Source organism: Gopherus evgoodei, chromosome 23 (assembly GCF_007399415.2).
Source record: "Gopherus evgoodei ecotype Sinaloan lineage chromosome 23, rGopEvg1_v1.p, whole genome shotgun sequence".
NCBI classification, from domain to species: Eukaryota; Metazoa; Chordata; order Testudines; family Testudinidae; genus Gopherus; species Gopherus evgoodei.
In genome coordinates this window covers 9,142,722-9,170,266 of record NC_044344.1, presented here as the reverse complement: position 1 = coordinate 9,170,266, position 27,545 = coordinate 9,142,722, and the positions used below count along the sequence as shown (strand labels likewise).

Below are 27,545 nucleotides of genomic sequence, written 5' to 3'. Positions count from 1 at the left end.
TGTAAATTGAGGATATTTGAGTTGCTGAGAGACATTAAACCATTAAACTCATGATATTATTTCTAAGTAACTTTTCAGATTACACTCGGGCTTTAGTGGATATGTGAGAGTTCCATTCAGGTGTAATTTTCATAACAGTTCCATTTTGAATGTTTATATAACTTTATCCAATCTTTTCTGCATATATTAACTATTTTCCTAGATTTGTTTCTAATGGCTGGCAATATTTTTTGTTTAAAATCTCAGCATTGAAAGTGTTTTTATAAATTGCATTTCATTACACACAAACATCCTAAAGCCTAATGCCAATGCTCGCAGCTCAAATTTGTTGCTAAAATCACATTGCTGTAGAAGTCAGTTTTTCCTTACTATATCAGCTTGGGCAACATCTGAGTCAAAATTTTTTTTTCTTTTTTCTTTTGCTTCTTTCTGTTAACTCTCTTGGGCCTCCTGGGCTTGCAAGGCGAAGCGAGGTGATCAATTTCCTTCTTAAGCTGTGTAGTCAGATAACTCATATTTAATACTGAATTTTCTAGAGCAGAAGATATTGAGTGCCACTGATATTTTGAAGCTAAAGTTTCTGTTCAAAGGAAGCATTTTAATTATCTAGCCATTCTTGTTCAAAATACCTTAAAACTTAGCAGGCTCTGTTTTCTTTTCTATGATCTTAGCCTTTCTGTAGTTGTTGAATCCAGGTTCATTTGTTCCTCATAAAAGATTAATTTTAGAGAGGGGAGGGGGAAAAAGCCAGTGTTTAGACAACCAAGAACTGTGCTTCAGTGGTTGCACGCTTTAAAGTAAGACTTTGCAGTTTGCTGTAGCTTTACAACAAGCCCATCTCCTTTGTGAAGAATGCAGATCATTTTTTTTCTGGCACACAAAAAAAAGGGTAACTTAATATGAGTCTGACACAGTGTGTCATTTAGTTAAGTGCTTCCATCTGTTGCCTGCTGTTTCCCTTACTCTTGACCTCTCTTTCTTTCTTCCCCCTCCTTCTCCTTAGCCCCCCTGAGGAAGGCAAAGTTTGTTGAGAGCCCTCGAATCCCAGAGTCTGAGCTTGGCTCACCAACGCTCACTTCAGCACAGAAACTGGACGTTGATGCATACTGCCCTGGTAAGCATGCATGCAAAGCCTCTAGGATGGGCCCTTCCAGCACAGCACAGTTTCGTATGCATTGTGCCTCGTTTTTCTAAATATTGGCTGGCCCTTCTCCCAACCTAGTTTTATGGACTTACCCACTTGGCTGGGTGGCAGTCTCTAACTGATATCTGTACTTTATTTGTCACTTGTGGTTGTGTGTTCATGCGACACATTCCCTTCTAAAATATGAAGAAGCTACTATAGAGCTGATTTTAAGTGAATAAAAGCTGATCAAACAGCCATACTCTCTTAAGGCTGATTTTTATTACTGACATATCTCCAGAAATACTGGAATAAAACACATACTTCTGGTGTATTCCATCATTAAATCATTTCATACATAATCATACCTTCTTGTATATTTGCTATTAAGCACATCACATTTATTTCAGAGGTAGCCATTAATTTATGTACCCCCTGAAGAATTTAGGAACTTTAAAAGCGTATGCATCTTGTTGGAGACCTCTATCCTAATCTGGTTAAAAACATAGTTGGAACTGAAGTATTTTATTTCCCTGAGTTAATCTTATATTTTTCTGACTTTTTGATCAGTTCATTTGGTAAATATTTTCAAGCACTGGACAGGCTGCATACAGATGTGTGAATTCCATTACATCTTTATATAGCTGTATCTTGCTGAGGACTCAGTATCATTTCCCAGATTCTTCTGAACTTGTACGAGTTGCTTGGCAACCTCATTAAGGTTGAGAAGATAGTTTATGGAGCTGTGTCAGAGATGTTACAGTTACAGTTGGCTGCAGATCAGGGCATAAAGGAGCAGGAAATGTTCATTTTCAGATCTTCGCTGAATTCTGTAATTTTCTCTTCTGGATGATCAGTTAGTGTATAAGCTACCGGAACACATGATCAACATATTCCTGTGACACAGTAAAATGGTAACAGTTGCTTCCAAATAGTATGTGACCACATGGAATCTTGCCTTTAGAATCATGTCCAGGTAGAGAAGGTGCCAGTACCTGTCAGTGTCAAAGTACAATATCTCTTTTGTCAGAGGTGTGTTTAAAGAAAATGAATGATTTGATGAAAAGCCATATATTGCATAGATATTGAGAGAGAACAGCTTTCTTTAATGAAATATGTTTGAAACAGAATAAAATTCTTATGGGAAAGTTGTTGATACTGGATCCCTATACTCAGAGAATACTTTCTTTGAGACTAAATTTACTGTAAAAAGTGCTTATTCTTTCTAAATGAATCAGTGTTACAAACAGAATTTTACAGATATAACTTTTGCCCCTTCTGTGTAACTAAATACCTTCTACTGTGATAATCACAATTGGAAAAAAAAAATACTGTCATGGCTGTATTAATAAAGAACTCTAATTGAATTGCATAACTTGCTTAAAAGGAATTAAGAACTAAGCTCTCTCTCAAATTTAATATGACACAACTTTTGGAGGATGCAGATACTCACAGAGGCCTAGCAGGCAACAGTAAAGAAACGCTACTTTGACAGTGGAGTCTTGAATTTTGCCCTTTGTTCTGCTTCTATAGCTCTTGATAGTGTGGATGAACATGTTAAAAATGTGTGAAGATTCTCCGCACCTCAACACCGTAAAGTGTACTTAACAAAAAAAAAATAAAAGGCATGCCTTTGTGGATGTCAAGGAGAAGCGCTGGACTGGAGTAAAGACAGAGCAAGTAGATTATGGGAGGCCCAGAGGACTTTTTTGTGTGTAGATCCACACGTCAAGATATCTGTCAGGGGGCGCCTGACCCCCTGCTGCCTGGTTGCACATTTGGCATCCAGCAGCTCTTTTAGTAGGAGAACTGCAGTTTATTGGATCCCAGAGAATGCAGAGTCTGAATGGCTATGCAGACTTGAAATGTGTACTTATTTATGTTTATTTGCAATCAATATGAGAAGTTCTGCTGAATAGGAATAGAACAATCTATTGAGGAAGGACTTCTGAAACTGAGGCAGCCATTCACACAGAAAAGGGAGTTTATATAGTGTGCGATTCGCTGTTTTCTTCCTCTTTCCCCCCTCATGCCTTGGAACCTTAAAATGAGGTATGTACATGCAAGCAGTACTTCATGGGTATTTACTCTTTTCTTTTGTGGTAGAATTGGGTTATGCTTTAACTATCTGGATCCAGAGTTCCTGCTGTGAAAACAGTGCTAACCTGAAGGCTGGAGCTCTTGCTTTCTCCTAGTAAATTTTAAGAAATCCTTAGTCCTCTGTGAGTTTCTGCTTGATAGCATACAACCCTTGCTTACCCGGAGATGTTGTAACTATCCCACTTCATTAAATGTCTAATAAATACTGTTGGGGGCACTGAAAAGGCTTCTAAAGCATTTGACTGTAAACATTTTGATTCTGTTCTGTCCCATGATCTAGTGAAATTGTGTGCTGGGAGTGTGGGAATTCAGGGTGGAAAACCTCACGTACAGACTGTTAGAAAATATCTGTATTAAAGTAGATATTAGTTTGCAGTTCCTGTAAAATGCACAGAACTTGGCATTGCCATCTTGGTATGCATATGTGATAACAGGATGGGTTGGTGTGTTTTATTTTGTCTCTTACATTTATACAAAGTAAAAAGAGCACAATTCCTTCATTCTAGGTGTCCTTGATAGAACTTAAAATATCTAAAAGTCCTGTCACTATGACTTGGCTTTGGTGATTCCATTCAGTGTCACTCCCAAACAGCAATTTACAGGCAAATTAAATATTGAAACACTTCCTCTTTTCTGCCACTAAAAGTCTCCACCTTCACAAATGCTGGGAGGAAAAGATGAGCTTTGGGCACAGGCCCTGAAGATCATAACATTTAGACTACTTTAAATAGGGCTGAGAAACACCAGAAGTTGAAATGTCCTTACAGAGAACACCATGCCAGCAGCTCACCCACTATATACTACAAGGGCTCCAGCTCAGGCTTTGCAAGCGCAGAGTGGTTGTCCCACAGGTATGAAGATCAATAGGCATGTAGAGATTTAGAAATCAGAAACACCTTTTTAAGTTTCACCTGAACACCATTAAGCAACTAGTGCAGATCTTGGAATACGTATACTAGACTCACTGCATGATACTCCCATATAAGAAACAGACACCTGAACCCTGCACCAGGTTCAGTTTCAGGTGGTTACAAGATGCTGCTGTACATCAAGCACATTATAGCAATGTAATCTTGAGCTGTCAAAGGTATGGAAGACAGTCACAATATCTGCTGTTATAAGAAACAGTCACAGCCTCCTGATAGTGCATAAATGATAAAAAGTCATCCTGAATATGGTTGTAACCTGATCTTCTAACTAGGTTCCATATACACCTCTACCCAGATATAACGCTGTCCTCAGGAGCCAAAAAATCTTACCGCATTATAGGTGAAACCATATTATATTGAACTTGCTTTGATCCGCCGGAGTTCACAGTCCTCCCCTCCCCCCCAGAGCTTTGCTTTACCTTGTTATATCCAAATTCGTGTTATAGTGGGTTGTGTTATATCAGGGTAGAAGTGTAGTTCAAACCTGTATAACAAGAGATGGACAAACACCTCAAGTTAAGGGACATTTGTTATCCTCATGCCTTTGTCAACCAGGATCACCTCAGTTCTTGTGAGGACTGAGCTTCAACTAGCTAAACCTCATCCTGCTCCCATCTCAGGCAGACACTGGATAGGGTTAGTGTTGGGTATTTTATTCCTCCTTATTAGCTCTGCCCCTCATAAAACCACAGGAGGATCCTTGGACCTGTAAGTCAGCGTTCTGGGCCCTTTAAGGCAAGCCTATGGCTCAGTTCAACTCTTACTTTGTTGAAGCAGCAAGACATTCTGGGGGTGCATTTCTGGGGAAGCTCTGAGATTAAAGGCTGTAGCAAGGAATACTGGGAAAGAAGGCAGTTAATCTCACCGTACTCATAAGAGAGAGAGAGATCAGGAAGGGAGCAGGACCTTCATTAATTCTGGAAAAGGCTTGGCTGAGGTAGTGTGTCCAGGAGAAAAACCTTGAGAAGGAGCTTCCTAAAACTCATAAGAGGAAGGGTAAGGAGCTCTAGAGAGGTGGAAGTCTACACAAAGACAGACAGGGCTGGGAGCTGGTCACAGAGAGACCTGCCCCTGATGTACAAGCATGAGAAGGGTTGGCGTGTACTCTGAAGTCCATAGGCAGTTTGAAAACTGTTGAGAGTCTTGCTCAACATCGTATGGGACTTTTCTGTCATGATGCATATACACAAGAACGCCAAATTCAGATAGCCATGGCAACCTTAATTTTGGCATGTCCTCACTTTTGAGATATGAATTTTGCAATCTGAATGCAGTTTAAACACAGGTTTTTGTATTAATATGACTAAACAGACCAAACTTGGTGCATCATCTCAAGGATGGTTAGAATATATAGAGAAGATGATAGATCCTAGCCTGAATTATATGGGGTGGTACAGAAAGGCATATTAAAGAGAGAGATCAGTCCCCTAAGAATACAAGCAGTTTTTATGCACCAAATATTTTGAAAGGAATTTGAAATAATTTCTTTAATATTTGACCTGTTTTAACCCTCTTCTAAAATGCCTGAAGGACTTTATCAAATACTGTCAAAACATAGGTATCCCTGAAGGGGTAAAGTTAAAGAAAAGAAGGAAAAACACGAGGATAAAGATAAATTTGAGTAGGGGTAGCAATAATTTGTAATGTGATCTGTGACAGGTAATCTAATTAGTAATATATTTAAAGGCTGTTTAAAACAGTAAATAGTGGTGAGAGGTGAACATTACCTACTCTGCACGTAGAAATACTCATCTCCGTTTGTGGTGCCTAGAGATGGAATTTTGCTCAGTGCTAAAATGTTTATTTTGAAATGTCAGGCACGTTTCAGCGCATGACTAGGAGGTGGTTTCTGGTGTAACTGTTGTCCTGTGGTTTGAATTTGTGCTTGTAATATGCAGTATTTCTTGTGATATGTTGTATTGTGGATCGTTGTCGAATGTTACATTTTGGGGAGGGGCAAGAGGGGAGTAAGAGATTCCTGAGAGAAGGTTTATTTCTGTTAGTAGGGAAGGAATTGGGCTATTGTAGCAAAAATGTTCACTCTCTATTTAAATATTTTTATAATCTGAGCATTCTGTCCAGTATGCTGACCAATATTCTGTCCAGTATGCTTACCTGCACAATGAAGAATATGAATTAAATTCTTTAAGAAGGAGCAAACGAAGTTGACATAAGTGAGAGCAGAATTTGATCCAGTTGTATAAAGTGTTATCACAATATTTCAAAATGATCCAATCAGAGATGACAATGAATAAGTTGTTTAGAATTTTTGGAAAGCAATTATTCCTCTGAGCTGTAGGGCCGGGTTTAATTTGGTAATAATGATGGTTATTCATTTTGAGCTAAATCTTGCTCTTTTTTGGTTTGGAGTGCATTGTTTGAAGAAAGAGGATTCGACATTACCTTTTTGCCAGCACCTCCATGGGCAGGATACACTTAGTGCTATCTTGAAGGAGTGTAACAAGTCCTCCACCCTCCCTTATGCTGCACTCACCATTTGATAGATGGCTTTATGTGCTAATCTCAGTCAAAGCAGCAGTGAACTAGAAAGTGTGTTGCCTCAGCCTTCCTAAGCCATTGTATGTTGCACTGGCAGGATCACTAAGGGACCCAGAGCACAGCCAGCATTTCTCCTCTTCCCCACCTTGCATGGCCACAGCATGGAAAAGCAAGATTTTACCATTAGGTCTGTGTTGTTGAACTGTGAATTATTTTGGTATTGACTTTGGCATTTGTGATTTAGTATCTAATGATAGCCAATAGAATTTAGTTATTTTGATTGTGTCTCCCTCATGCTGACATTGAGAAGTAGCTTTGTTTATATGATGTGTGGTGGACTGGTCACTTTGTTCCCCCTGGTGTTTTGCTCTATGGACTTTAGTCTCTAGATTACGTTTTGTTTTGAACTTTGCATCTAAAGCATACCCACATTTTTATTTATAAATGCTCAGGAAACCTGTTGGACGTGTCGGAGATGGATAGTGCTTTCACGTAATTGCCTTTTGTGTTAGATCAGTGTTTTCAGTTGCCATTTTGCATGATTTATTACCTTGTCGTTGCATTTCAAAGGCTAACCATGTGATAGCATTATCTTTTAATTTGATTGAATTCTTCTTCAGCAATTTTGGGACACAAATCTTAATGCTTGGTCAGTGGATATTTTGCTTGCCTCACAGTAAGATCAAAGTAATCTGTTCTGATTAATAACTGAATTAGCTATCCCAATGGGTATCTCTTCCATTAACAGTGAAAGGCAGTTCACCACCACAGTTTTGTTTGTTTAAGCTACTATTAGATACATTTTTCTTCTCTCTTTGATTTAAAGAAACATTAGGACTGAGATTTCTGCCTGCTCAACCTCTTAATTTTCAGTGTATAAAGTCCATATAATTCTTCATATCTGGATCTTGGTTTAGGTTTTCAAAACAAACTCTGCACTTTTTCTTAAAAAATAAAATAAAATAAATGCAAGCAACACAGCTCTCACAAGAAACCCAACAGTAACCAATACGTGTGATGAAAGAAAATAATTTTAGTGAAGAAATATGTTTCTGTTCTGCCTTTGTGAAGTGGTGGTATAAACAGTGAGTGAAAAGAAAAATACTTTAAACATTTCAAAAATATTGTGGATTTGTCCTGTGTCTTAATGATGGAATCTCTGCCAGTACCTGCAAGACAACTGGAGAACTAAGAATAACAGAGAATGGGAAAAGGCAAAATGTAGTGCCGCCAAAAGATTTGACTGTTTGACCTTTTGGTTGTCCCCGTGTTACCTAACTTACTGACTTGGCAGTAATGTGAAATCAGAGGGATCTGCCCTAATTGCAAAAAGGAGTTATGGCAATGTAATGTGTTGGTTCCCCTGGAAACCTTTGCCACTTTTGAGGATTCCGGACAATGCGGTTTTCTTTCATTGTATCTTGAGGTAATAATAGCTAGATCAAAAATTGTAGGTATTAATAATTGAAAAAAAAACCCTGAAAGCTAGTGTAGAAAGCTGAAATAATTGACTGTGATAGGACTACTGCCATATTTGATGAGTTTCAAAATTGTGGCTCAGTTTAGTCTGATCACTAGACCAGCTGCCATTTTGTAAATCTAGCCTCTAACCTGATGCAACTTGAGCATAGAGAGGACTTAGAAAGCTGCATTTATGAGTGCATGAAGTGGATAAACAACTCAGACTAGTCTATAGAGCCTTCTTATCTAAAGGGGAAAGGCTCTGGACAAGCATTTCTGGAAATAACATTGTATGTGCAGTTTATTGTTCATGTACTATCTTTAGCTCTAGAACTGTCACACCCTGCTGTTACACATTGTACTTATTAAATGGATTCTTAAACAGCTTCAAATAATTCTGGTGTTCTTCCAGCTTCATCTTATGATCTAATAATAGCCAATGCCCTGTGTAACTTGGGACTTGGTGTCACCAACATAACTCTACAGAAACTGCTTTCTTTATACATACAGATTCAGAACCATTTTAAATAACTAAAAAATTATCACGGCCTAGATGTTCTAAGAAGCCTGGATTGGAATGATATGTGTAAGCTCTTTTAGCAACATAATTTCCTTCAATGTTACATCCTTACCTGCCATTCTGGATAGATTCCAGACAGCTCAGCAACAGTTTTCTGCTTCAACATGTAGGGATATTTGTTCCCAGCACCTGTTTTGGGAAGTGGTAGCCTTCTGAGACTGGTGTTTGGCTGACCGGATACTTCCTGTGGTCTTCTAACTTGCCACTAAACAAATATATAGACAGATAAATTGTTACAGACCACAAAATCAGTGCAAGTGGTTTTTGAGGGTGTCCATGGTAGACCTGTCTTCTCGTAGGTCTCTTTGCCACAAGCTGCAATGGAAACTCTCCTTGTTTTTGCTTCACAGCAGAGACGAATAGGAACTCAGTAACAAATGCGATTTTGTTGGTGTGGAGCAGACATCTGTATCTCTTTTCACTCTTCTTTTCATTGGTGGTAAGAAAGATTAGGCAAGGCAAGGCAAGACCAGAGTCATTCAGATGGCTCCACCTTGGGCCAGGCAATGCTGGTATACAGATCTCTAGGATCTTCTATTATTTGTAGCGTTAGTAAAAACAATAAAAATGGGGTATCTAAATGCCCTTAGTGTAAATTATGAAAACAGAATTAAATCAGCTTCATAACAACAAAATTTCCCTGTCCCTCAACATCTAGTTTCTCCCAAAGACCTATCTTCGCAGCAGCCTGTGTAATTAGAAATCTGGTGCAGTGTGCTCTGAAGGGACCATGGCTATTTCATTCAAGAGGTGAAAGCTTTTTCCAGAGCTGAGGGCTCCTTATACAGAATGCTCTAATTCCAGCTCCCTCTCTTAAATTGAGGGGAACCAACTTGAATGGCCTCTAAAGCAGCAAGGTCCCAGCTAATTTAGGTCTTTGTAGATCAAAGTCAGCACCTTACATTGCCACCTCAATCTGGATGGGGCACATTTTTTGAAAGAGCTGGAGCGTCTCTACCCACACGTCCGGGATCCCCCCCCAGGACCTGAATCTCATGCTGTCGAGGCTCATGGGGCCTGCATTTGAGCCCCAAGCTTCCTGCTCTCTCCTGCTTCTCTCCTGGAAGATTTTGTTCCTGGTTGTGATGTTGATCCACTGGGTATCAGAGATCAGGGCGCTTACTTCAGAGCTGCCCTATACTGTCTTCTACCAGGATACGGTCGAGCTGCGACCGCATCCAGCATTTCTGGCCAAGGTTGTTTCCTGCTTTCATGGCCAGGACATATACTTACCTTCTTCTTTCCAAAGCGTTGTGTGTCAGATGGGGAGTACAGGCTACACACCCTGGACATCAGGAGGACGCTGACCTTCTGTGTAGATAGAACAAAGCCATTCCATAAGTCAACACAGTTGTTTGTTGTGGTGGCAGACAGAACGAAAAGTTGCCCAGTGTCTGCTCAGAAAATTTTGTCCAGGATCACAGCCTGCATCCGCTACTGCTATGAGCTGGCAAAGGTGCCTCCACCGGTGATCGTGACAGCACACTCAACTAGGGCACAAGCATTGTCAGTGGCCTTCCTGGCACAGATACCAATCCAAGAGATCTGTAAGGCTGCTACCTGGTCATCTGTCCACATATTTGCGTCTCATTATGCACTTACCCAGAAAGCTTGAGAAAAGCAGGCTTTGGCAGAGCAGTGCTGCAATCTGCAAGACCATGAACTCCTAGCCCACCTCCATTGATACTGCTTGTGACTCACCTAGAATGGAATTGACATGAGCAAGCACTCGAAGAAGAAAAAACGGTTACCTACCTTCTGTAACTGTTGTTCTTCGGGATATGTTGCTCATGTCGATTCCATTACCCGCCCTCCTACCCCTTTGTTGAAGTTGCCGTCAAGAAGGAACTGATAGGGCATATGGCCAGTGGTGCCTGATATAACAATGCATGAAAGTGGCACTCAAGGAGCGCCATAGGTGGCCCTACGGATCCTGCTAAAGCAAAAATCTCTGACCGCGCATGTGGGCGCACGCGCACCTAGAATTGAATGGACATGAGCAACACATCTCAAAGAACAACAGTTACGAAAAGTATATAACCGTTTTTTCTTTTCCAAAAAATTCTTGAATTTTGGTCGTGCCAAAGAGTGCATCCCAAATTGAGAATATGCAAAAGGAATACTCAAAGAACAACCATTACTTTCTGCTGCTGATAGTTTTTTTTCTCTCCTACCATCTCCCTTGACTTTAGGGCGTTGTGGACCAAGCATTAGGGGATTAGACTAGATGACTCTTGCGGTCCCTTCTAACCTATGATTCTATCTCTGATTCTCTCCTAGAGTTAATTTAGTTCCCTTCTTCCATAATTTTGCTACTCGTTCTTTGATGGCTCTTCTACGCTAAGACCCTCTCCTCTATAGAGTATCAAAAGATTTGATTCTCAACATTCTCTTCTTTTCTGTCTATTTCCTTCCTCTTCGTCAACTTAACAACAACTTTTACACTGAAAGAGCTTAATTGTATATGTCTTTTGACACTTCTTTAATTACTCCTCTGCTTCTTCCTGATTCCTCTTAGTGCTTGTTCTATCCAAATGAATTTGACTGTATCTACATATCTTCGGTTAAATGTCTTGAATATAAATATTATATCTGTTACATAGTACTTTTCATTGAGAGATCTCAAAGTGCTTCACCCACACTGTGTAATAATTCCCATTTTACAGGTGGGGAAACTGAGGGACAGATAGGGGACATAACTTGGCTCAACAGCATACAATAGGTCAGTAGCAGAGGAATTGAACTGAGGTCTCTTGGCTTCCAGCCTCATACCTTAGTCATCCAGTCACATTGCTTTCCTACTAATAATAAATACTTAGCTCTTATTATAGCACTGTTCATTCTTAGATCTAAAAGTGTGTTCTTGGGCAAGGGGAGAATACTCTGGCACAACTTTCTCTTTAGTTCAGGTCTTCTGTTTGCTTCCTCTGTACATCAGGTGGGTGTCACTCCCAAATTTTCCTTCTCCCACATACCTTTCTGTAAACTGTCACCACTTTCAGAACATTATCAATCTGCCCACTGCATCAACATGATATACTTCTAGTATCCTTTTTGTGACAGTATTCACTCACCTCTCGTGAGCATCTCCTGTCAGTTGGACGCAAACCTGTACACTCTCTGCTTGCAGTGCCCCCTGTCGGCTGCTGTCCTTATCAGGAGGGTATTCAGCAGCTCAGCCCTCTGGCTACGTCACACAGTCCAACACATGAACGAACGAACCTCTTCTGGGGTAAAGGGTCCAACAGGGTTTGTCCCTATGCCCTTGGTAATGTCTGCAGCCCTGTTGCCGGGCTCAGTTCTCAGCACTTCCTGGGCTAGCTTTAAGTCCATTCCTGCCCTGTTATACAGCAGTGCCCTCAGGGCTTCCTCCCTAAATCCTGCCCTTCACTTGGGCTTCTAGATGAAACTTGTCCCCTTCTCAGCGCTGTGGCCACTCATTTAATCCCAAGAACAAGTCTTCAAACTTCAAAATACAGCTACCCACACATTCTTACTTGTATTAAACAAGTGGCGTGTACTGAATATCAAATTTTTGGGATGGTGAAATATCAGAAAAGTTAAATAGAAATTAGTCAAAGTCACGCGTAACATATCTGATAATTTATTGCAAGAATATATTAGTAATCAAAAACAAGTTAGACTCATAATCTCACAAAGCATGTGATTAATTAGATACCACCTTCCCTATTTTGTTTTGTTAATATCTTACTTATGTCATCACCATATATGGTGGCAGATTCCCACGGAGAGACCATCTACGTTTTATTAAGCAGATGTCCTGAAATTTCAATACCAAGATCCTACTAATAATTAAAGGTTATTCTCCCACTTTCTATAAAGATATATTGGCAATTAAATCTGTTCTGAAAAAGATGACATGTTTTAAAGTACAGTGCAGACTAAGCACTCTGGAAAGCATAAAGACCTTTGCACTTAATGATCTTTTGCGAAACTATTGAGCTAGAAGGTTATGGCTATAATTAAATCTAGATGAATAGATTTGTCTCTGCGTCTCTTAAGCAAACCTTGTTGTTAATGACAAAATACTAGTTTAAAACACTGCAGAAGTGAGTGAGGAATGAGGCCAGCAGCTTTCCTGTGAGAAAAAAAGACAGCTCAGACCTGCAGCTTGCCTGATCAGACTTAGCCACAAGGCAGAGGTGGCCAGTATCACCGAGAGGGTTAGGAAGGGAACAGAACCTCATCATAATCACTCCCTCTGCCTTTAAACTACACTGAGCTACTATCAAAATTGGCCATCAGAATGGGGGCGATGAAGCAGCCAAGCTTAGCCATGTTACAGGGAAAAGGAGGTATGTATCCTCCTACCAAGTCAGCTTTGAAGAATAGCCTTTTGAAAAATAATTCCTCTGAAGCCAAATACCAGAATTTTAGCTGAGTACCTGTTTCAGCCTGCAAGGAAGTATGACTATATCACCCTATCTTCAAAACCCTCCATTGCCTCCTTATTAGTTTCAGGGTCCAGTTTCAAAATTGCCCTGTTCTTATAACACTCAATGGGCTTGTGTCAAATTGCCACACAAATACTTCCCCTTCTCTCTCTCTGCTTTTTTCTCTACTCTCTTCACTCACTTGGCCCCTGACCTTTTATCCATCCTCACAATCCCATCCTGGTAGTGCAGCAGTTCTCTCCTCTGCAGCTGTTGGTGTCTGGAACAGCTTTCCTGTATCTCTCTCTATTTTGTTGACTGTCATCTTTGCAGATCCAGTCTGAAGACATGTATTGTGTATTTTTTTGTGTATTCCCACTGCATTCTCTTCTTGGCAAACATTTTGCTCCCTGATGAGGAGAAGTGACAATATGTATGATTACCTACCTAGCCATCACCTGTGCACTTCCCTGACAAGTCAGCATGGAGTTTTCAAGCAGCTGTCTCTCTCTTTCAAATACTAAGTATAGTACATTATGTCTGCTATGTGGTTGACGTTTGGCAACCTAGAGCTTTTTAGACTAAATCTTACTTGAAAGCAAGATTCTTCCCCAGTGAAAGTCATACAATTTCAATTTTTTAACAAGACTAGGTTTCAGGGATTGTTAGTATTTTTTTCCATCTTAATTCCCATTTTTTCCATTTATATTCCTTTTTAAAATATCTGTGGACCTAGATAATAAGTATTAAAATTGTGTAATCTGTAATCACCAGACAGTACAATACAATTTCAAATTAACCTCAGGTGATTTCATCTCATTATTTTACAATATCAGTTTCTGAGATGGACTTAAGATTCTGAGCTGGAGAAGGATGAGTTTATCACAAATGCTCAGCATTAGCTACCGATCATGTGGGTAACACACAAATAGTTAACATTTATCTCAAAGGAAGCTCCTTGGCTGACTTTGTGACAGGAAGAACAAGGTGAAAGAGAAGTAGATGTCTTGGGCCTGGTCTACGCTGGGGGGCGCGGGGGGAAGAATCGATCTAAGATACACAATGAAAATTACGTAGCTGAAGTTGACGTGTCTTAGATTGACTTACCTCCCATCCTTACAGCGCAAGATCGACGGCCGCGGCTCCCTGGCCGCGGCTCCCCTGTCGACTCTGCCTCTCGCCCTGGTGAAGTTCTGGAGTCGACGGGGAGTGTGTTCGGGGATCGATTTATCACGTCTAGACAAGACGTGATAAATCGATTCCCGATCGATCACTACCCGCCAATCTGATACTATGAAACTATGAAAAGTTTTGATATTATTACATTGTCTGTCAGGTCAAAAGAAAGCATCATGATATACTGCATTCAAAATTGACTTTATAGTGGTAGACTTGACCCTATCAAAGGAATATTGGTGGACTTCATGCTACTATACTTCCACCTTAAGTATACTCTTGAGACTGCAGATTATAAACTGTGCACCCTTGGACCTTAAGAAAAATATGCTGGAGTCAGATTGGTTTTATTTGAATGATGTTAAATTCTTGTGAATAGGGTTTGCATTTTGAAAAAAATATATATGAATTAAGTAATTCTCTTTTGTCAGAGCAGACAGCACATCATACATGTGCAATCCGTACTTCTCTGATTATTGGTAAAAACACTCCCTTAAAGCATTTAGGGGACACTACTTAGCTATGGCCTCAAACGTTGAGTCTGATTAAAAATCTGGGAGATTGGTGGTTGAGATGAAATATTTTCAATACTATGATAATTAAAAGTTTGTGGGGTGCTCTTACAGAAGTCTTATACATTTCAGTATCTGGAGCATAGTTGCAGGCTTTCCTTGCACAGGAATTTGCTTCTCACACAGATCTCAGAGCCTGAATCTGTGGACCTTCAGGATATGTGGTAGGGTCCGTCTGTCTAATGAGGCTTTCACCTGAGAAGAGTATGGTTGGTGGCTCATTTATGGTGGCATGGTTCACTGAATTATACATTTTAAAGTTATTGAATACATGGTCAGATACTACATGATGGGCATGTTTTGTCAGTCTACAGATATATCCTTAAAGTTGTAGTAATCTAAATTGTTAATAAATTACAGCCTTCAGTGACTCTTAAAATTACCTCTAAGAAGTAATGAAATGCGGTGAAAGCATGAGTTATTCACATAGCTATGGTAAAATATTGCCATATTCTGTAGCAACTGTGTAATAATTACACAGCAGCTCCACGGAAAACCATTGTAAGTACATGGTAAATCACATATTCACTTCAGTTAGACACACAGTCTATTTCCCCAGTTAAGGAAAGCATCCCTATTCAGGAAAGGTATGCTTCAGCTTGTACTTAAAGTTCAGATAAAGTCCCAATGAATGCTGTAATGTATGTGCATACTATTAAGTGTATGGCTGTGTATTTATTCCTTCACGTTTGCTGAAGTAGTAGGAAGAAAGTGTTTGGGAGACATAGGCAATATTAGAAAAAAAGTTGAGAATTTAAAGAGCACCATATTGAGCTATTACAATATGTCTGCAGTGTTCCACTTCTTTTGAAGTGTGATGCTTGTGATAAAATGAATCTGGCATTATTGAATAAAAATCTGAATGACTTTACGACGGAGGCACCGCTTGCATCATTACACTTCAGGCTGTGTATAGACCATATTTTCAACATTAAAAATAGTGATTTGCTGGTTTCAGGAGCTCTACTTTGTTACATTCTTGTACATCAGATGCTTTTAGTGTTTTAAAATGAAATTTTGTGATAGTTCATCTAGACCAATAGTTTTAGACAGTGACCTAGACTAGATGCTTTAAAGCAGGGTGTAAGCACCTAGACTCACCGCCACGGTGCCTCCTGCTGGTGATTTGCTCATTCCAGCTCTGGAGTGCCCTCTGCAGGCTGGTGATCTGCCTTACCTGTGGCCCCGTGTCCCTCCCAGGACCCCACTGCCCCATTTACCTGCGGTGCTGCCTCCCTGGCAGTAACCCCTCAGAGCCTCAGAGTCTCCCCCTCCCAGGGGAACCCCCACGCACTATCCCCACTTCGCCTCAGTGTTCGGCTACTGCCCGTCCCCATCTAGCCCCTGCTCACTGGTGCGGACTGCAATGTAAGCCACTCATCATAGGCAAGGGGGGTTCGGACCTGCTGCCTCTGCCTACCCATGGACTGCCCCCTGCAACCCAGTGCCTAATGGGCCTTACCAGGCCTTCAGCCTGGGGCTTTCCTAGGCCTGAGCTCCCCGGCTCCCTAGGCCTTCCCCCAGCCCCTGCTCCACTCTAGGTTCCCTTCTTGGCACCTTGCAGCCAGGCCCTTCTCCCTCTACAGGCAGAGAGAGACTGCCTGAGCCTCTGGCTCACAGCCTCTTATAGGGGCCAGCTGGGCCTGACTGGGGAATGGCTCCAGCTGAGCCTACTTTCCCCCAATCAGCCCAGGCTTCTTGCCCCAGCCACAGCCCTCTCCTAGGCTGTTTCTAGCCCCGCAGAGCAGGAGTGGGTAACCACCCCGCTACACAGGGGCTCTCAAACTGGGGGTCAGGGGGTCATAAGGTTATTACATGGAGGGGGCTGCGAGCTGTCAGCCTCCACCCCAAACCCTGCTTGCCTCCACCATTTATAATGGTGTTAAATATCAGTGAAACACTTTTTAATATAAGGGAAGTCCACACTCAGAGGCTTGCTATATGAAAGGGGTCACCAGTACAAAAGCTTGAGAACCACTGTTTTAACGGAAGGCAAAATAACCCATCATGCACCTGGACAATTGTGCAGAACTATTCCATGGAAGATTTTTTTTTCTTGACTCCAATCTTATGGTCTAAAACATGAAGAATAACAACTCTTATAATAGATATTCTAGCAAGTGTAACTATAGGTTGTGATGATATTCATATATGTATATACTTGGTTTTGTCTCTTACTAACTTAGGTTTAAACAGAGACTGGAAATGGTTGGGTCATTACACTAATTGAATCCATTTCCCCATGTTAAGTTCTCCTCACACCTTCTATGGGTCATCTCAATTATCACTTCAAAAGTTTTTTTTCTCCTGCTGATGATAGCTCATCTCAATTGATTAGACTCTTCCTGTTGGTATGGCACCATCCACCTTTTCGTGTTCTCTGTATGTATAAATATCTCCTGTCTGTGTGTGTTCCATTCTATGCATCTGAAGAAGTGAGCTATAGCCCACAAAAGCTTACACTGAAATAAATTTGTTAGTCTCTAAAGTGCCACAAGTACTCCTGATCTCTTACTAAAGTGTGTATTTCAATAGCAGCAAGTTTTAAGGGTTGATTATCCAAGGTGTAAATATTTCTGTATTAGGAATCTATTCTGTTTGTTGATTTGTAATTTCACTAGATCTGTAGACTTGTCTATGTATTATCAGGTGGAGAAAAAATTCAGCCTATTTGTCTTTTCTATGTAATTCAATGCCTTGCATAATTAACTCACATAACTGTGTGGGCCATACCCACAGCTGATGTAAAGTGACACAGTTCCATTTTTATCACAGGAGTTATGCCTGTTGTTAACTAGCTGAGGATTTGGCACAACATGTCTGCTCTTGCTTCCACTTGGTCATTCTCCCTTAGGAGTGTCTGTCGTCTTTGGCTGCACAATCATTTGCTGCATCTTTCGCTTAAAGAGTTCACACACTAGGATTTTGGCTGACTGCTGCATAGATGTACAAGGAGGAAGGATTCCCTGTAGCGTCTCTGCAACCTCTTGCGCCAAGTCAGGGCTGTGTAAAATCTGGCCTTTAACTGTTAACGGTCTAAAAGTGTATATACATACTAATAGATAGTCTGAACTGAATACAAGGTTGATTCATTCATGGATTTGTGTTGCCAATGATCAAAGAAGGCTCGTGAACAGAGACCTGCACCAACCTTTGTTCACCTGTGTAGGGGCACAGAGTGTGGCTGGGAAGTGCAGATAATCTGATGGGGTAACCTGATGAAGAGAGTTTGGTTTCCCATTGGGAAGAAGATGAAGGCAGGGAGGGTCATGACTAGCCCATTCTTCCAACCCTATGCACACCTTGTCGCCAGCAGGGAGTGCATTCTGCAGCTGGCAAAAGAATGCAAAATTCCTCCTGCAATTTGAGGTCCCCCAAAGCTGCAGGTGGAAATCTGGCTAAGTTACCCAAGACTTAGGCCATGGCTACACTAGAGAGTTGCAGCGCTGGTGAGGGGGTTACAGAGCTGCAACTTAGGATGTGGCCACACTTGCAAAGCACGGCCAGCGCTGCAACTCCCTGGTTGCAGCGCTGGCTGTGAACCCGGTCGAGCCTCGAGTGTAGCGATTCCAGCGCTGGTCAGCAAGTGTGGACCCCACCAGCGCTTTTATTGACCTCCGGGGTATAAGGAGGTATCCCAGGATTCCTGTCCACAACAAACCGGAAGAAAGGGGAAGCTCGGAGTTCAGCCAAACTGCTTATTTAAAAAACAAACACAGCTCCTGTTTGCTGAGCAAGCGGAGGCAGGCAGGGGAATTACTTTGGAATGTTCACAGCTGTTTGCTTGAAGAGAGAAACAACACTCTCACACGGCAGAGGGGGAGGGGGAAGTCCATGTTGAGCAGTTGCTTATCTGGTCTGACGGGTATTTAGGAGTACATAATTTGCATTTAGTGAATGAGAGAGGAGTGGGGGAAGGGAGTCACAACTTTTAAAATGATTGAAGGTAGGCACTGTGTGTCTTCCAGTCCTTAGAACTTGTAAGGCAGGGAGCTGAGAACAGCGTCAACTCCAAAAATCCATTCTGTCTGTCTCCTCCACGCTCCCTGTCACATTCCACCCCACCCCCCTCTTTTGAAAAGCACGTTGCAGCCACTTGAATGCTGGGATAGCTGCCCACAATGCACCACTCCCAACAGCGCTGCAAATGCTGCAAATGTGGCCACACTGCAGCGCTGGTAGCTGTCAGTGTGGCCACACTGCAGCGCTGGACCTGCACAGCTGTACAAACACAGCTGTAACTCCCAGCGCTGCAGAACTGTAAGTGTAGCCATGGCCTTAGGGTATGGCTGCACTTACAGTTGTACAGCGCTGGGAGTTACAGCTGTCTTCGTACAGCTGTGTAGGGAAAGCGCTGCAGTGTGGCCACACTGACAGCTACCAGCGCTGCAGTGTGGCCACATTTGCAGCATTTGCAGCGCTGTTGGGAGTGGTGCATTGTGGGCAGCTATCCCAGCGTTCAAGTGACTGCAACGTACTTTTCAAAAGAGGGGGGCGAAGGGGAACGTGGGGGAGAGAGAGAGAGTGGATTTTTGGATCTGTCAGCTCCCTGCCTTGCAAGTTCTAAGGACTGGAACATATACATCACCAATCTGCAATCAATTTAAAAGTTTCGAGCCCTTCTCCCACCCCTCTCTTATTCACTAAATGCAAATTATGCACTCCTAAATAGCCTTCAGACCACATGAGCAGCTGCTCAGCACGGACTCCCCCTCCCCCTCTGCTGTGTGACTTCTCTCTGCAAGCAAACAGCTGTGAATCTTCCAAAGCAATTCCCCTGCCTGCCTCCGCTCGATCGAGCAAACAGGAGCTGTGTTTGTTTTTTAGATAAGCAGCTCGGGGGAGCTCGGAGTTCAGCCATTCTTCCGGTTTGTTGTGAGCAGGCATTCTGGGATACCTCCTAATACCCTGGAGGCCAATAACAGCGCTTTTGGTGGTCACACTTGATGAGCAGTGCTGCATCACCAGCGCTGCAATTGTTACACCCCAAGCAGACCAGGTGTACAGCCAGCGCTGCAGCCAGTGTGTTGCAGCACTGGATGTGCCTTGGAGGTGTGGACAGTTACTACGTTGCAGCGCTGTAAACCCACCACCAGCGCTGCAACTCTCCAGTGTAGCCAAGCCCTTAGGCTGAAACAAAAAGAATTTCTCCAAACCAGTGCTGAAGTTGTATTACAGGCCAAGACAACTTCTCTCTCCGTCTCCATAGAAGCCATTGAATCATGCCCTAAGGAACTGTTGTGTGTGGTATTCCATGTCATCAATGCTGACTGATTACAGTCCACAACAGAACCCAACACCAGACATAGTGAACGATCTTTTTCCTTCAATGAAAAGATCATCTGCATTTAGGAAGGATACTCAAGCTGTATGGATTTGATCTCATGCCAACAAACCATCAGCCTGCCATCATTCCTTGAATTTAGCCCATTCACATCCTTAACAGAACTCAATGCCAAATTTGTGACTCTGATCCCTGCTCTTTCTGGTTATTAAAGAGAGTCAGGAGCAGCTGGTGCCTATCTTGTGAAGAAATCTTCTCTTTCCCTTTTTAACATGCAGCAGTCCAGCCACTAGAAAGCAAACTCATCCTAAGGCAACAGACCTAATTATCACCTACTCTCAAACCTTCCATACCCACACAAGTTCATAGAGAAGCTAGCCAAGGTCACCTTCAAGCTCAACTAGCCAAAGCATAGATCTCAAAGTTCTTTGCAAAGTAGGGTAAGAATCATTATACATGTGGAAAAATGAGGTACAGAGGTAGTTATTTGCCCATAGTCTCACACAGTAGGTCAGTTGCAGAGCTGAAAGTAGAACCAGGTCTGGCTCAGGTTCCTATCCCCCAGACCGCGTTACCCCAGCTGTTTAAGATGCCCTTTTACACGCTTCTATTTGATCTGGGTTCCGTTAAGCTATAGTTTTGCTAAGCCCTACATGACATATTAAGAAGTATACAAAGTGAAGAATCCATTATTTTCAAATGTTTTAGTTGAAAATGTAGGGTCTAATAATGTGTTGTACATATTTTCAGTATACCTAGCATACTGATCCCCTCCCAATTCTACATCCAGCTGACTTTCCTCTATCTTTATTTCTATTTCATATGGCAGAGTGCACTATAAAAGTTTAATTTGGTCAACAGCTGTAACTTCCCACTAGAGCTGCTAGAGCACTGAGATAAATCAAGTATTACTGGGTTTATTTTGTTCCCAGTTCTCAGTAATACTGATGCATAACTGAGCTGTAAAATATGCAATCGTGAGACTTACATCAGATTCCTGACATGTGAGAAACTTTAAAGAGGAGGGAGTGGGAGAGATTTTGCAGAACAATTGTTGAAATTTAAAAAAAAAATGTTTGGAATGGATTACGTGAGACAAGACTAATATAGCACAATTAATATATGAAACACTGTTTAAGATCATCTTATTGCTTGGGTTTTAGCAAACAGATTAATTTTAAAGGAAGGGTTCTTTCTTTGATTGGGAGTCTTATAAAGCACTCATTGTTGAAAGCAATTTAATATAACATCCTCCAACCTGTCTCACATGATATATGGTCAGTTTTTCCATCAACCTGAGTGTGTAACTCTGATTAACATTGATGGGAGGTTGTGTGTTCAAAGATGGGTGAAAAAACCCATATTTAATCTTCAGTGTGATCATTTGAAAACAACAGGCCCCACAATTTTAGTTGGTATTAATTACTGTAGCTCTGATTTACATCAGCTAAAAGACTATCCCAGTAGGTCCTTTTGCTTCCTCCACATCTGCCTTCCAGCAAAATGTAGAAGATTTTCCAAAGAATTCAGCTTCCGTTTTAGGAACTTCAGTAAAGGACCGGTTTTTCAAAAGTGCACAGGACCCAGCAGCTCCCATTTGTGATACTTGGTGCCTAATTGCTAGCTAATTTTTCTTGATAATCTAAGATAAAAAATGAGTCCAGAGCTTTTTGAAAATTTTGAATACAGAGCATATTTGATTTTTGTGATAGCATCTAAATTATGTTAATTTGTTTTCAGTTTAAATGCAGTGTCTTTTAAAAATGTCTTTCTGTGGGTAGAGGGGAGCATCAGCCTAATGGCATCTGGAAGAAGTGGAATTGTTGTAATTTTATATGTGGTGGTGGTCATAGTCCTTAATTTTATTTTATAACGAGTGTCTGTGGAATTCATGTAAGAAAATGTCATAATGGTTTGGAATTAATGATGAGGCTGACTGCAATGGAAGAGAAGCCAATGTGTTGGGGAAATGGTTGAGTGGTTTAGTAGACAGTATTGTCACTTGTGAGACCAGAGCTTCATTCCAGCAAGCAGCAATATACAGAATTTGAAGACTGGGAGTTGGAAGTTAGTCACTTTTGTGTTTGTTAGCTAGCTATATAGCTTAGTGAAGCTCAAAGTCAGAACACAGCACAGAAATGTCTTTATTATTACGGGGGGTTGCCTATTCCAGTTAAGATTTAGGTCATCTGTCTTTTCTTTGTGGTCTTTTGTTTTTTGCAGTGTTGTTGTAGCCATGTTGGTCCTTGGATGTGAGAGAGTGAGGTAATATTTATCATTAGACTAACTTCTGTATGGTCTTGTAGTGCATACAAGCGCACAACTAGAAAGGACACTGATTGCAGTGGAATTGGTATGTATACTGTATGGGATTTGGGGTTGGAAAGTAGGGCAGGGTGCCAGGACCCCATCAGCCCTACCATAGAGGGGCTTTAGGTGAGGGGCAGAGAGGGTAGGGCCAGCGAATCCGCTGGCTAGTCTCCCATTGAGATCGGCATGTTTTGAGACATGGGTAGCAAAGCAGTTTAAGTTACCAAGTAGTTCCATGTCCTGTAAGGCAGAATTCCTTCCCTTCTGCTCTATAGAACTTCCTACAGATACTCTGCTTCTTGAACTAAGTGCTAGAATCAGGGTTTGTGCCTTCATGCTTTTAAATCATTCACCGAAGTTGCAAACGGGCATTATGTCCTCTTGCCAGTTGTAGAACTCTCCCATAACCCATACCAAAAGTCAGTCTCCAAGATAATCAGATATATAGTTGGCTTATCTTCAGAGCATTGATATTGGTAAGCTCTAGAAATGCACTTGGTCTGTTTGTGTAAAATTATGTAAAATTTAGGTTAGTGGGTATGATTCCCCATTGCCCTGTATCATGTGTAGACTCTTAAAGCATTTCACACACAATTTACACTAGTGTGAGGTTGATACAGCATTTTCATAGGAATAGTAAACAACCAACGAACATATTCCAGAGAGCAGGACTGGAAACAGAATTGGATGTTGTTTGATGTAATATCTCAAATACATGCAGAATAGTGCAAAGCAGATTTATTTATTAACAATGCAGGGCATATCTACACTTGCCATTTAAAGCACAAAAAGTCCCTTTTTTTCTTCCAGAATCATGGGAGCATCTACGCTTGCCAATGACTTTTTGCAGTGAAACTCAGAAGTTTCACCACAAACAGAAAACCACCTCCACGAGAGGCGCACAGTTCTTACCAGTGACCCTTTTGTGGTGACGTGCAAGTGGAGACATGTTCTTCCTGTGTAAGCAGCTTTTAGCCTCCGGACAATATCTCACAGTGCCTAGGGTGATCACTCCAGCCAGCAGCAATGCTCTGATGTCAGGTAAACAGATGTCCACCCCTCCCCCTGTAAAGGCCCGGGAACTTTGAAACTCCTTTTCCTGTTTTGTTTGCAAGTGCTCCTCTGGCCAAGTGACCATGGCTGCTCCACAGAGCAAACGATCCCGTGTTTGGACCCTGCGCTCACCCCCCACTTCTTCCCGTAACACCTATAGTTAAAATGGAGAGAGCTGCACTGTGGGATAGCTGCCCTCAGTACACTGCTCTCCTCCACGATGGAAATGCTGCAAATGTAAACACTATCTGACACCTCAGAGGTGAGTGAGTGCACAAACCAACATTTTTCTTGCACCGGCGCGCTATCACTGTTGAAACTAACAGTGCAAAAACTTTGCAAGTGTAGACATGGCCACAGGTTCATGCCACCCAGTGGGAGAATATTCTTGGGGCAGCAAGCCAGCAAATAACATAATCTGAAATCAAAACTACTGACAATGTAATTTTCAGATTTATTTCTGTCATTTTGCGTGTGTTCACTCTTAGGAAATACCTATTTTGGCTTTTCCGCATAACCAGAATTTTCCCATTTAAAGTTATTCAATTAAATGTTCAGTGTTTTAAAAGTAAAATGTATGATGAGTTTCATTACATGAACCAATATCCTAATTCATCAAGGTTAGACCTTAATTTCAGATTTAACTTAAGTAATATTAGGAGTCATTCTTCAGAAGCAAAAGACTGACCATTAAAGGAATAATAATCACTCTCTGGTATAAGGTTGCACCGTGAGCATTACTTTTCTTTTAGCCATTATTATGCATCTAAAAATGATACAATGATTGTAGCCTTCACACTAAGTCATAAAACTCAATAAGAAATTATTATCCTCATTTGGTTTTAAAGCAAATGCTGCTGTAATATGTGGGGCAAATTTCAATAGAGGAGTTCACAAGGCTAAGAGAAATGATTTTTTTAGACTGTACTATGTGTAAGAAACACTGCTCATTTTATGTGCTTTTTTTGTAAAGAGAAACTTTATAAATGTGTATTATTTAGGGAATACCGTGGAGTTACTCATGTCATTTGAGGGGATCAGGATTGCTTTATTTGATTTCATGTATGGTACCACAGTAGAAAGTCTTAAAACAGATGAAACCAGGTAGTTCATTATATTCAGTCAGTCAATAATGTAAATGGCTTTAAGGAATTTTTAGCTGAGGCTGAAACACCGATTCTGTATTTACTTAAGAGCACAGCATGGGCTACAACCTCAACATTCTGCATGTTGCTTGTAGCATTTTACTTAGTGAATGTTTTGGATTTTGTACATTTGTTGAATGTTAGTTCTTGGGAGGGTTCTGCTGATGGCTCAATTCTGCCTAAGTGTGAGGTATCTTGGAGCAGTGCTATAAAATGTAAGCCATTTCAAATGAGGGTAGTTTTTGTGAAAGATACTCCTAACATATGTGGCTTACATAGAATATTCATTGCTTCTGATGAGAATTCTTGCATCTTCCCAAAATAGAATCTCCTTCATCTGTAGAGGTACTCCGGCATCACAAATGAAGGTATGATTTCAGCATGGGTAAACGTATCTGTGATGGCTTTAATCTAGCTGATGTTGGTAACTGTGGTAGTGAGAACATGGCAGCGTGGGCTAGCTTAGCCAGTACAAACCCCACAGAAACTCTTGGTATATCTTTTGGTTGCTGCCTGTGTCATGGTTGATGTTGCTGTGTCATACTTCTGTTGCAACCTGTGGTAACTAAATTAAAGATAGTACTGCTATGCCTGCCCATGCTGCAGTCACATTTTCATTTACGGTGTAGACCAGCCATCTCAAAGTCCCAGCCCGTGGGCCATCTGCGGCCTGAGAACCTCCCCGCTGCGGCCCATGGAAACTTTTTAAATAGTTATTTCATCCAGCCCTCGTGGTTGCTGGCCCGGGCGGGGAGGTGGGGAGCGGACAGGAGAGATTCACATGCCCCTCCCCCCCGGAGGAGAGACCCACGCAGCCCCACTGCTGGCTCTGTCTGTTGCAGGGGTGCCCCCCCAAATGCAGCTCCCATTGGCTGGGGGGGAAGGACAGAGATACCATCACTAGTTCTCGGGCAGAGGCAGCCGTGGGGGCAGCATCACTAGTTGCTGGGCAGAGGCAGCCGGGGTGGCATGAGGCCATGAGAGCAAGGTGACATTATTGGCCCGCTGGAAGGATTTGAGGACTGGTACTGGCCCTAAGGTAAATTGAGTTTGAGACCCCTGGTGTAGACATACCCTAATGAAAATATTTGGATGGCAGGTATACTAACTGCACACCCTTCCATCCCCAAATATTTGTCTTTTCCTTTTCCTGGTTTGTGGTGGTTCTTAGTGTTGTTAAAATGTTGTATCTTCAGTTAGTGGAGTATTCCTCCTCTGGGATTAGCAGAGCTGGCTGAAAGATGAATGAAACCCTATTTTCTTTTTTTAGAAGTGCACTTTTTAAAGAACATGCATTCTATGATTTTTTTTAATGGTTATAATTTTTTTCACTTATGAAAAACTATGTTCTGATAAACAAAGAAAAAAATCAATGTTTTCAATAAAAGTATTAAAAAATACTTGATTTTTTTATGATAAACAATTAATTTAAAAAATGTGAACTTTTTTACAGAAAAAAATGTTATTTGGAAAAGGCCGTTTTCCAACCAAAACCTATTCATAACAAAAATTTCAACCAGTTCTAACTCATCGTTAGTTTGCAGCGACAATATTGGGCTGGATACACTTTCATTAGCAAATGGTTGTGTTGTAAATAATGAATTCGTCAGAGCTGTATGTAACATACATTAAATTATGAAATGGGATGAATAGATAGTTCATCTTGAAAGAAAGAAAAAATATAGTTGTCAAGACTGTTTCCTCTAATTGTCCTAGAATTGGCCCTGATGAAAGTCAAAGTCAAAGTTCATTGTAATAAAGTCAAGCATGTGCATAAGGGTTATAGGACTGGGGCCACAGTCTCTTTTGGGGGAAAAAAAGATTTTTTCTAAATACTAGTGTATTTATTTTCATATTCTAAGAGTTTCTTGGGAAATATCAGTGAATTCAGTGCCAGTATAGATTGATGTTTGACAGAAGACCTAGAAACGTGTTTTTAAAAGTCAAATATCTGAGCCTACCTTCTAAATTAATGTATCTAATATCCTAAGTGAATTAATTGCAAACAATGAATTGATAGTATAGTTGATGAGGCAAAGGACCCTGGCATATTATCTAGTTTGGTGGGATTCTTTTCATGCTTTTTGTTTTCCTATCTACATAAAACCCATGGGCTTCAAGAGAAAGCTACTAAGTTAGATTGTTCTTGACCGAGTTTCTTCTCCTGGACAAACCTCCCCCCTCACACCAAACCAAACTTAATAGAACATTGTAATTTTGGCTCCTGGATATTGAGGCTGATTTTTTACAGTTCATCACCTTATCCCTCCTGTTAACAGAAGTGTCTAAAGCTGTATCCAGGGCTGGCTCTACCATTTTTGCTCCCTAAAGCACACAAAAACAAAACAAAAAAAAGCTGCCCGAACTGCTGAAGCAAAAACAAAAACAAAAAAAGCCACCCCGAGAATGGATGGAATGCCGCCCCTTAGCATGTGCCGCACCAGGCCCGTGCTTCCTCCACTGGTGCCTGGAGCCGGCCCTGACTGTATCATCTTGTTGTTAAAATGAAGTTGTATTTATGTACCACTTATCGCATTAATCTGAGAGTCCTTTAATACTATATGATGGAAGAGGTCAATGTGTGTACCTGGCTTTGACTTGCCATGCCACTCAATGGCCCTTGCATAGACCATTCATGCCTCCCCATACTGGGATGGCACCAGCTAAAGGGGAGTACATGTGACCTCCCCATGTGTCTCCTCCCTGCCCCCAGGCTGGGGCCCCTGCACTCTCCCCGCTCTACGGTACCTGCAGGGGGGTAAGGACTCTGTCCTCCTGCTGCAGTGGCTTTGCCCGACATATTGAGCTGTTCTCCCTGGCAGCCAGGCCTGGGCAGGGAGCAGGACAGAGCCACTCCTGGTCGCTGTTCTGTGCAGCGTAGCCAGCTGCGTGGGAGAGAGCCTAGCTGGAGCAGGGTTT

The 27,545-nt window shown here is 41.5% G+C and overlaps 1 protein-coding gene across 11 annotated transcripts in view; it reads left to right on the top strand.

Annotated features, from left to right (window-relative positions):
* TANC2 (tetratricopeptide repeat, ankyrin repeat and coiled-coil containing 2) overlaps positions 1 to 27,545 on the top strand; it is a 617,479-nt gene that overhangs the window by 408,126 nt on the left and 181,808 nt on the right. For 7 of the 11 annotated variants that reach the window (XM_030541298.1, XM_030541296.1, XM_030541295.1 and 4 more), the window contains one exon: positions 1,004 to 1,114. The exons of 3 other annotated variants lie outside the window; for them this stretch is intronic. In XM_030541298.1, coding sequence (XP_030397158.1) covers positions 1,004 to 1,114 — 111 coding nt within the window. Of the gene's footprint in view, positions 1 to 1,003; positions 1,115 to 23,423; positions 23,470 to 27,545 lie in introns of those variants that run through there. One more of the 11 variants, XM_030541302.1, reaches the window with a different exon arrangement.